Source organism: Bos indicus x Bos taurus, chromosome 5 (genome assembly GCF_003369695.1).
Source record: "Bos indicus x Bos taurus breed Angus x Brahman F1 hybrid chromosome 5, Bos_hybrid_MaternalHap_v2.0, whole genome shotgun sequence".
Lineage (NCBI taxonomy): Eukaryota > Metazoa > Chordata > Mammalia > Artiodactyla > Bovidae > Bos > Bos indicus x Bos taurus.
This window is the reverse complement of record NC_040080.1, coordinates 71,247,275-71,258,932: the sequence shown is the minus strand read 5'-3', so window position 1 is coordinate 71,258,932 and position 11,658 is coordinate 71,247,275. Positions and strand designations below refer to the sequence as shown.

General features: G+C 40.8%; 1 protein-coding gene across 1 annotated transcript in view; it reads left to right on the top strand.

Annotated features, from left to right (window-relative positions):
- Positions 1–377: 377 nt before the first annotated feature.
- The window catches only part of GNS (glucosamine (N-acetyl)-6-sulfatase), a 49,772-nt gene continuing 38,491 nt past the window's right edge, over positions 378–11,658 (top strand). The window contains exon 1 of the mRNA XM_027542439.1: positions 378–742. Within this exon, the coding sequence (XP_027398240.1) occupies positions 527–742 (216 nt within the window). The 5' untranslated portion in view covers positions 378–526. The remainder of the gene's footprint in view (positions 743–11,658) is intronic.

The following is an 11,658-nucleotide window of genomic DNA, read 5'->3' as shown; positions in this document are numbered from 1 at the left end:
TTTCATGGCTGCAGTCACCGTCTGCAGTTATTTTGGAGCCCCCCAAATAAAGTCTGTCACTGTTTCCATTGTTTCCCCATCTGTTTGCCATGAAGTGACTGGACCAGATGCCATAATTGCTTCCTATTGACTGATTCCCTCCTCCTTTTATCCGATCTTTCCCCCATTTTCATCCCTGCGCAAAGCACTCCGAAACAGGTCCTACCAGAACCCAACTTCTGCCCGAGTTGGGAGCAAGGGCGGGTCCGCCGGGCGGCAGCCTCCTCCCCGCTTCCAGGCCACTTCCCGCTTTCCCTACCGGCTGCTCCAGCCCAGCTCCCTTTCCGTCTGAAGCCCCGCCCCGTCACCCGTCACGTGACCGCACGGCGTGCTCCGCCTCCTGCCCCCGATTCACGTGATCCCGCCCGGGAGAAAACGCCTGACCTGAGCCCCTGCCCCCTACTGTACACCCTTATCTTCCAGTTGCTCGTCAGTCATCCGCAGATCTCTCCACTCCGCCCTGGGTACCCCCGGAGCCCTGTCCGCCATGCGGCTCCTGTCTCTGGCCCCAGATAGGCCCCGGCGAGGCGGCCCTCGCCACCTGACCTCCGGGAGCCCCGCGCTACCGCCGCCGCCGCCGCTGCTGCTGCTGCTGCTGCTGCTAGGTGGTTGCCTGGGGGTCTCCGGGGCGGCGAAGAGCTCTCGGAGGCCCAATGTGGTGCTGCTTCTTGCTGATGACCAGGACGAAGTGCTTGGTGGCATGGTAACTCTTCTTTTTATTTCTGCCCCGCCCCTCCATCTCCCGGGCTGACTCTTGGGTTTTTGGCCCTTTTTCCCCACCCAAACTCCTTCACCTAGCTACCTCCACCCCGAGCTGATTTGCTTTCGCCGCGCCAGGCCCATACGCAGGCTTATAGAGGTGAAGGACTCTATTTCCTTTCGTGTCGGTTCTGGGTCCACACACATGCATGCACCACACAGAGCTTCTAGTCTGGACCGTACCGCTGAGGAGTTTGCTTCATGTCTCAAGACAAACATGTGGACGTCAGTTAGGGATGGGGTGAACCAATAAGTAGCAGATGATGGCTAAGAGTACACAAGCCTTGATTGTCTTTTGGGCTAGAGGACAAAACCAGCCCCCTCTGTGAGGGACCTAAGCCACTTATGCATTTGACCCTGTACGATGTCTGTGCCTAATATTTATAAAAGAAGTGCTGACGTGAACTGTTCTGGTAGGTAGGTTGTCGAACTCCTCAGGGAATGCATTGCCTTACAAGAATCAGGAAGATTCAATTAGCCTAATTGAGCACCTGGCTGATGCATTAAATACTGCCAGCACTCCGTTTTGTATCAGATGGATGTTCTTCCGAGACTTCATTCTTTGCCAGGGTGAATTTTACTTCTGTATCTTCGCGTTCTCTTATTTGTGACCTTCAAGAGCATCTACTCAACTAACCCCTTACCTCCGGGAGGCCCAGAAAGTGGCTTGCCTCAGGCACATGAGTGGTTGTGGCAGTACAGACAAATCTTGACTAGTGCTCTGATCCTGGGAATGGCATTCCCCTTAATCTTTTTAAAAACAAGTTCTTTATTGCTTTCTTCTTTTCAGTTCTCTTTTTGCTTTGAAACACTTGAGGCACGAGGTTCCTAAGTTTTACTGTGTGGGAACACTCTAGCTCAGTGTCCTTCAGACTGCTGATTTCAACCCATAAGTGAGTTACGAAATCAGTTCAGTGAGTAGCCACCAGCATTTTTACTTTCCTACGGAATAGAGTAGAATAGAAAATGTGTGATACATGGCAGTCAGAGTAAGCATATCCAAATGTAGGTATGTTTTAGCTGTGTTCAAGAGTATAAGAGTCTTTTCTAAATGTTGTTTAAGATGCTTGCATTTTAACTCCATACTTGTACCTGCCACGTGTACCTCATTGCCTTTTAGTTTCTGCCCAGTCCCACTGACATTGAAGAATCTTGACTTAATGGCCGTCCTGGATTTTACTTGTTTTTTCCCACCATTCCAGCTGCCACACTTACCCTCCTAACGAAAGTGTTTTGGTTTTTTTTTTGGCTGAACCCACACCCCCTGCATTGGTAGCACGGAGTCTAAGCCACTGGACCACCAAGGAAGTCCCACGTAACTCCTTTTTAAACGCATTTTTGTATATATTTTTGAAGTGTTTTGGCCAGAAAAATCAAGCCATCTCCATCAAAAATTAATAATGGTTTAGTGACTTAATTAAAAGGCCAAGTCTTCATAGCTCAGTTGAATACAAAGTTCATCACTTGACTGAGATATTCAGGATTCACTTTCTTCAGCTCTCATAGACCCCCAGTGTGGTTTGTGTGTATCTGAGGTTTCTTCCCCTTAGTGTGTTAATCAGGTTTACTCCTTTAAACCAGGAGCAGATTCTTTCTATAGATGTTTGTGCTGGAGAGAAGAGCCAAAATTAAGTGGACGAAAAGTCAAATTTAATACTCTCAATTTTCTGGAGAAGTCTGACTTCTGTAATCTTTTACAGAATATTCTACCACTAATAGTCAAACAAGACTTGAAGGGGAAGAGCAAAGAAATAATGGCATTTGAGAACCTACTTGGAGCTAGTTGGACTTCCCTGGTGGCTCAGATGGTAAAGAATCCTGCGATGCAGGAGACCTGGGTTAGATACCTGGATTGGGAAGATCTCCTGGAGAAGGGAAAGGCTACCCACTGCAGTATTCTGCCCTGGAGAATTCCATGGACCACATAGTCTATGGGGTCGCAAAGAGTTGAACTCGACTCAGTGACTTTGACTTTCACTTTTAGAACTAGTCAAAGTGTGAAGTGTTTTATCCTGTGCTTCAGTCATCACAGGAATCCTCTATTGTAGGTATTATATTTACCTTAAAAAATGAGAAACTTAAATTTAAAAGGGGCTAAGTAACTTGGCCAAACTTCATATAGCAATGTGGTTGGTGCTTTTAGTCACTCAGTTGTGTCTGACTCTTTGTGACCCCCTGGACTGTAGCCTATCAGACTCCTCTGTCCCTGGGATTTCCCAGAAAAGAAGACTGGAGTGGATTGCCTTTCTCTTCTCCAGAAGATCTCCCCAACGCAGGGATCGAACACAGGTCTCCTGCCTTGCAGGCAGATTCTTCACTGAGCCACCAGGGAAGCCTCACATAGCTATAATTGGGAGCAAATCCTGGCATCTTGTAATCTCAGAACCCTGAGATTAAATGCTTTTTCTCCTATTCTAAAATACTGTGGTAATACTGATTTACCAGATATCATTCAACATACCCATATCAGCATAGTCACTTATACCATACATAGATCAGAGATTTTTTCAGGTGACGTTGAGGAACACAGGTGGGGTCATGCAACTCCTTAATTTACATGCAATACTTTGTGTGTATTATTTTCATTTTTGCGGAGAGAGGGAAGTCTCTGACCCCTGACCCCGCAGAAAAGATCATGAATTGCCGCCATAGTTGGCAAATAAACAGGTGTCAATCCCCCAGACTAACTCAGGTCAAAGGATTATAGCACCTGTATGGGTTGTGGTTTGATGTGGAATATTGCCATCATCTACCAAAAAAGTAGTAGTTTTTTATGTGGCAGCATCATCTTCAACAGTTCATCTTTTTTGTTGTAGGTTTCATCTGTGGAACTCCATTTTTAGTTTTTGCCCAGGGAACTGTTCATCTGTTTCTTGGTTTTATTTGTTACGATTGGTTTTGTTGTGGTGGTGTGATGGGCATACTGTTCTTCAGTGAAGCACGCGTTGCTCTTTTTAAAGTCATTCTCTCTAGAAAAAGTGCTGTTTGGTCAAAATCTCAAGGAAGTGAGGAAAGGAGACGAATACATCATGTCTTTGCTTAAGGCAAAGTGATCTTTCATTTTTAAAAGTTAGCCATAGAACTTTCAGAATGGTCTAAATGTTGTTTCAGAGCAGCTGTGTTTGGGGCCCAGGAAAGTAAATGACTCCTTTAGCGTTGTGTTTTTTTTTTTTTTTTTTTTTGCTTCAGACAAGTAAAGCAGCACATTAGTCATATGCAAGTGTAAGATTGGTTGTTTTTTAAAGAATGTAGTTTGGCCTTAACCTGACCAGCCTCTATCTGTGTTTAGATCTTAAGGACTGACTTTATCATTCAGGTTAGCATGGGTTCACATACACATTTTTGGTACAAACAAGTTCCTGTTTGGGACTTGTTTGATTAAGCACACAGCATGGTTATCCCTTGTACTACTGTTAGCAGTATAAAGGTTATGGTTATTAATACACCGTTGCTACTTAAACTAAAGGGCTTCCCTGATAGCTCAATTGGTAAAGAATCCGCCTGCAATGGAGGAGACCCCGGTTTGATTGCTGGGTCAGGAAGATCCGTTGAAGAAGGGATAGGCTACCCACTCCAGTATTCTTAGGCTTCCCCTGTGGCTTAGCTGGTAAAGAATCCGCTTGCAGTGAGGGAGACCTGGGTTCGATCCCTGGTTTGGGAAGATCCCTTGAAGAAGGGAAAGGCTAGCCACTCCAGTATTCTGGCCTGGAAAATTCCATGGACTGTATAGTCCATGGGCTCTCAAAGAGTTGGACATGACTGAGCGACTTTCACTTAAGCTAAAATCTGAATGACTATACAGCCCTGCATTGACGTCTGGCTCCTATCTCTCTGTCCTTGTCTTTTTACCGCATTCTTCCCTTTACTTAATTTGCTACTTCTAGCACACTGGCCTTTGTTCCACCCTCATGGGTGTTGCTTTCCTTCTCTGGCAGCATTTTACTTGTTGTTCACTCACCCTGAAAGCATCTTCTCGTGCTTTGCATGACTGACTCATCATGTGACTGTCAGTACTGAAGTTACATCCTGAAAGAGGCCTCTCCTGACCACCCATCTAAAGTAGTTTCCCCCTTTGCTCTCATCAGCCTCAAGTACAATGTCCAGGTTTATAGTACTCTTCACTGCCTGAAATAGTTGTCTGTTTCCCTCTTGTTTAAGTGCAAGGATCATGAGGGCAGGGACCTTCTATCTTTTGTCCACCACTGCCTAGATCAGTGCCTGGCACACTTTGTTTAGTAAATGTGTTAGAATCACACAATTTAGTCTTGTTGTAAAATCAGTCTCCAGTAGCTTTGAATGAATACCAATTTGACTATTAAGTTCCCTATAATCAGCTCACACAGTCCTTTTCCCATTTACACTTTGCATTCCTATTTCCCCTCCCTATGTATTCACTGCAGATGGCATATTTTCATTCTTTTTTATGGTTGCGTATTATTCCATTGTACAATATCCTCTTTGCGCATTCATCTGTCAGTGGACATTGAGGTTGTCTCCATGTCTTGGCTGTTGTAAGTAATGCTGCAGTGAGCATGGGGGTACACGTATCTTTTCAAGTTAGCGTTTTCATTTTCTTCAGATACTCAGAAGTGGAACTGCTGGATCATATGGTTGGTTCTATTGTTCGTTTTTTGAGGAACCTCCATATGATTTTTTCGTACTGGCTGAACTAGTTTATATTTCCATCAACAATTGCATAAGAAAGAAAGAAAGTGGACTTGTTCAGTCATGTCCAACTCTTTGGGACCCCATGGACTGTAGCCTGCCAGGCTTCTTCGTCCATGGAATTTTCCAGGCAAGGATGCTGGAGTGGGTTGCCATTTCCTTCTCCAGGGGATCTTCCCAATCCAGGAATTGAACCCGGGTCACCTGCACTGCAGGCAGACTCTTTACCATCTAAGCCATCAGGGAAGCCTGGGAAGGGTTCCTTATTTTCTATATTACCAACACATTTTTTTAAAGTTGTGCATGTATTTTATTTTTAAAAAACTTTTACTTTTGTATTGGGGTATAGCTGATTAACAGTGTTGTTATAGTTTAAGGTGAACAGAGAAGGAACTCAGCCGTGCATACGCATGTATCCGTTCTCCCCCAGACTCCCCTCCCATCCAGACTGCCACATAACTTTTTATCTCTTGTCTTTATAATAATAGCCATTCTAATAGATAAGAGGTACTATCTCATTGTGTTTGTAATTCCTTGTCTTTTTGAGTATAGCCATTTTAACAGGTGGGAGGTTCTCATTGTGGTTTTCATTTGCATTTCCCTGACAATTAGAAACATTGAATATTTTTTCGTGTACCTTATGGCCATTCATATGTCTTTTCTGGAAAAAACATCTATTCAGATCTTCTGCCCATTTTTTAGTTGGATATTGTTTTTGCTATTGAATTGTGTCAGTTCTTTATATATTTTGCCTATTAATCCTTTATCAAGTATTTTCTCCCATTCAGTAAGTTTCCTTTGCTCTGTAGATTTTTTTTTATTCTTTAATTGAGCTGTAGTTGATTTACAATATTGTGTTTCAGGTGTACAGCAAAGTGATTTAGTTGTATATGTACATATACTTTTTCAGATTCCTTTCCATTATAGTTTATAGTAAGGTAGTGAATATAGTTCCTTATTGTTTAGTCATTAAGTCGTGTCTGACTATTTTGCAACTACATGAACTGTGTTCTACCAAGCTCTTCTGTCCATGGAGTTCACTGGCAGGAATACTGGAGTGGACTGCCATTTCCTCCTCCAGGAGATCCTCCCAACCCAGGGATTGAACCCACATCTCTGGCATCTCCTTGGCAGGCAGATTCTTTACCAACAGTGCTACTTGGGAAGCCCATAGTTCCCCATGGTACATAGTAAGTCTTTGTTTTTTAATCTGTTTTATATATAGTCATGTGTATCTGTTAATCCCATACTCCTAATTTATCTCTTCGTCCCCCACCTTTGGTAACCGTAAGTTTGTTTTCTATGTTTGTGAGTCTTTTTGTTTTTGTAAATAAGTTCATTTGTATTGTTTTTTTTTAGATCCCACATACAAGTGTATCATATAATATTATATGTCTTTCTATGTCCTTATTTATTATGATAATCTCTAGGTCCATCCATGTTGCTGTAAATTTTCAAAACTTCGTCCTTTTTATTACAGAGTAATATCCCACTGTGTGTATATGTGTGCGTGTGTACACACACACACACACCCCACATCTTACTTTATCTGTTGATGGACATTCAGGTCGCTTCCACATCTTGGATGTCATAAATAGTGCTGCTGTGAGCATCGGGGTGCGTGTATCTTTGCAAATTTTAGACTGTTTGTCTTTTCCAGATACATGCTGAGGAGTGAGACTGCTGGATCATGTTGTAATTATACTTTTAGTTTTTTAAGGAACCTTCATACTCTGCTCCATAGTGGCTGCGCCAGTTTGCTTTCATACCAGCATTGTTGGAAAGTTCTCTTTCCTCCTCACCCTCTCTAGTATTATTTGTAGACTTCTTGTGATGGCCATTCTGACAGGTGTGAGGTAATACCTCACTGTAGTTCGGATTTACATTTCTCTAATAATTAAACAATGCTGAGCATTTTTTCCTGTGCCTGTTGGCCATCTGTATGTCTCCTTTGGAGAAACATCTTGTTAGGTCTTCTGCACTTTTTGATTGGGGTTTTGTTTTTTTGATACTGATCTATTTGTATATTTTGGAAATTAACCCCTTGTGGGTCCCACTGTTTGCAGCTATTTTCTCTCAGTCCATAGGTTATCTTCTTTATGATTTCCTTTGCTGTGCAAAAGCTTGTAAGTTTGACTAGGTCCCGTTTTGTTTATTTTTGCCTTTATGTCTTTTGTCTTGAGAGACTGATATAAGAAAATATTGCTACAGTTTATGTCAGAGTGTTTTGCCTCCTCCTTCTAGGAATTTTATGGTGTCATATTTAAGTCTTTAAACCATTTTGGGTTTGTTTTTGCATATGGTATGAAAGAGTATTCTAGCTTTATTGATTTTCATGAGGCTGTCTAGCTTTCCCAGCAACATTTATTGTATATTCCTTTCCCATTGTGTATTCTTGACTCCTTTGTCATAAATGAATTGACCGTAAGTGTGTGGATTTATTCCTAGGATCTCTGTTCTGTTCTATTAATCTGTGTCTCTGTTTTTATACCATTTCTGTTCTGACTACTATAGTGGTTTTTTTTTTTGGTGTTCAGGTATGTTGGTTTACAATATGTTTCAGGTGTGCAACATAATGATTCCAGATTTTTATAGATGATACTCAATTTATAGTTATACCACATTGGCTGTTTTCCATGTGCTGTGCAGTGTTTCTGTGTACCTTATTTTATACATTTCAGTCATAGTAGTTTGGACCTCTGAATCCTTTACTCCTGTCTTGGCCCTCCCACCTCCACCTCCCTATTGGTAAACCACTACTTTGTTCTCTGTATCTGTTAATCCCTTTCTTTTTTGTTATATTCATTCATTTGTTTTATTTTTTAGCTTCTGCATATAAGTGATAACATACAGTGTTTGTCTGATTTATTTCACTAACCATAGTACCCTCCAGGTTGTTACAGATAGCAAAATACCATTCTTTTTTTATGGCTAAGTAATATCCCATTGTAGATATATACCGCATCTTCTTTATATATTCACCTGCTGATGGAGACTTAGGTTGCTTCCATGTCTTGGCTGTTGTAAATAATGCTGCTATGAACATTAGGGTGCCTGTATCTTTTCAAATTAATGTTTTTGTTTTCTGCAGGTATATATCCAGGAGTAGCATTGCTGGATCATATGGTAGTTCTATTTTTAGTTTTTTGGGGAACCTCCGTTCTATTTCCACAGCAACTGTGCCAATTTATATTTCCCCCAGCAGTGTACAAGGGTTCCCTTTTCTCCACATCCTTGTTAGCGTTTGTTATTTGTGGTCTTTTTTAACGATGGCTATTCTGACAGGTGTTAGGTAGTATCTTATTGTGGTTTTGATTTGCTTTTGTCTGATTAATGATGTTGAGCATCTTTTTTCATGTGTCTGGCCATCTGTATGTCTTTGGAGAAATGTCTGTTTAGGTCATCTGTTTCTTTTTTTAAAATAAGTTTATTAATTTTTTTTGCTGTTCTGGGTCTTCATTGCTGCACGGGCTTTTCTATAGTTGTGGCTTGCGGGGACTACTCTCCAGTTGCGGTATGTGGACGTCTCTTGTTGGGGAGCATGGTCTTTAGGGCACACAGGCTTCTGTAGTTGCAGCCCGTGGGCTCAGTAGTTGTGGGTCCCAGGCTGTAGAACACAGGCTCAGTAGTTGTGGAACGCAGGCTTAGTTGCTCCGGGGCATGTGGGATCTCTGGATCAGGGATCAAACCCATGTCTCCTGCATTGGCAAGTGGATTCTTTACCGCTGAGCCACCAGGCAAGCCCTGGTCTTTTGTTTCTTAATCAGGGTTTGTTTGTTTTTTTCTACTGGGTTATATGAGCTGTTTATATATTTAATGTTAATCTCTTATCAGTCATATCATTTGCCCCTATTTTCTTCCATTCCGTAGGTGGTTTTTTGTTGTTGCTGTTCAGTCAGTAGTTTGTTGGGCATAGGCTTTTAAATTTCATTAGGTCCCATGTGTTTTTTATTTTGTTTCTTGCCTTAGGAGGCAGATCCAAAAATATATTCCTACTATTTATATCTGAGAGCATTTTGCCTCTCTTTTCCTTAATGATTTTTATGGTTTCCAGTCTTACATCTAGGTCTTTAGTCCATTTTGAGTTTATTTTTGCATACGGTGGGAGAAAATGTCCTAATTTCATTCTCTTACATGAAGCCATCCTGTTTTGGCAGTACCACTTATTGAAGAGACTGTCTTTTCTCCTTTGAGTATCCTTGCTTCCTTTGTCATATATTAATAGATCACAAGTGCATGGGTTTATTTCTGTCTCTCTCTTCCGTTCCTTTGATCTACATGACTGTTTTTGTGCCAATATCATTATTTTGATTACTGTAACTTTGTAGTATAGTCTGAATCAAAAGAGCATGGTACCTCCAGCTCCATTCTCTTTACTCAAGGTTATTTTGGCTATACAGGGTTTTCTGTGTTTTCATACAAATTGAAAAATTGTTTGTTCTAGTATTGTGAAAAATGGCATTGGTATTTTGACAGAAATTGCATTGAATCTGTAGATTGCCTTGGGTAGTTTGGTCATTTTAACAATATTAATTTTTCTGATCCATCAGTCAGGTGTATCTTTCCATCTTTTTGTGTCTTCTTCAGTTTCTTTCATCACTATCTTACAATTTTGTGAGTGTAGGTCTTTGACTTCCTTCGGTAGGTTTATTCCTAGGTATTTTATTCTTTTTGATGTGATTATAAATGAGATTGTTTCCTTAATTTCTCTTTTTGATAATTCATTGTTAGTGTACAGAAATGCAACACCGTATTAATTTTATTAACTGAATGTTACTGTTGTGTCCTGCAACTTTACCAGATTCATTGAGCTCTAGTGTTTTTTGGTGATGTCTTTGAATTTTCTGTGCATAGTATCATGTCGTCTTCAGACAGTGACAGTTTTACTACTTCCTTTGCAATTTGAATTTCTTTTCTTATTCTTTTCTGATTGCAGTGGTTAGGACTTCTGAAACTATGTTGAATAAAATTGGCGAGAGTGGGTACCCTTGTCTTGTTCCTGATCCTAGAAGAAAGACTCACTTTTTTCACTGCTGAGTAGGATGTTAGCTATGAACTTGTTACATACGACCTTTATTATGTTGAGGCACATTCCTTGTCTATCTACTTTGAGAATTTTTATCTTAAATTGATGTTGAGTTTTCTCAAATGCTTTTTCAGAGTTGTTGAATAAATGAAAATTCTCAAGCTAATGGATCTTTAGGTTTTCTAACATCTGTATAAAACAATGGTGGTAACTTTGATACAGTGAGAATGACCCTATTATTAATATAATTGTGTATTTGGGTTATTGGTCTGTAAGGAATTTTTACACAACAAAATACACTTAAAACTGTTCAGTATGATCTCAGCTTTCAAAGGCACTTCAGAATCATCATGAACCGACTCTCATAATACAGCTAAAATGAGCTTCTTCAGATTGTCCTTTCTTGCTGTCTGGAATCTGAATAAAGATTATTAGTATTTATTACTATTATTTGTATCTAAATGACCAACATCATGCTTTCTGTCCTCACCATAGGATTGGAAACTAGTTGTTTTCTATACTTGTCAGGATCTTAAATTTTGAGCAAAAGATAAAAAGCAAGGATATAAACTAATTTCTGACTATTCTTTTGCTTGATGAGGTTCTGTGTAGATCTGTTTGCCCTTTGGCTCAAGTTTTACCTGAGGTGGTGGTTGGTCTGGTGCAGAGGGCCATGAGCTTATACTCAGAAAGTGTGCATGGCCTGTACTGCCAAGTGACTGATATTTGAGTCAGTTTGGGGGCCTTGTCTAACTTTTAGAACCTAAGTGTTGTTTTATTTCTGTTTAAGGGGTGAAAGGCTCCTTTCATATCATTTTCCACATTCTGCTTGTAAAGATGAATTATTGGAGGTAGATATGCCCCATCTTTTTGTAAGGGGACTGGTGATAAATGAAAGAAGGGCATCAAGATCTCATTACATTGAAATCAGCGTTGCTAGAATAATGCCATCAGCTGTGAACTTTCCCTTCCTGCAAGCATTCTAACTACCTGAACTTTTGCACAGGACATAACTGGAAGGCTGCAGTCCATGGAATCGCTGAGGGTTGGACACAACTGAGCAACTTCACTTTCACTTTCACTAACTGACTGAAATCAAACTTGCTGGGTTCATCTCTTGAATCACATGGGACTCTCAGCTGTTTCTTAGTGTCAGATGAAGCTGATCA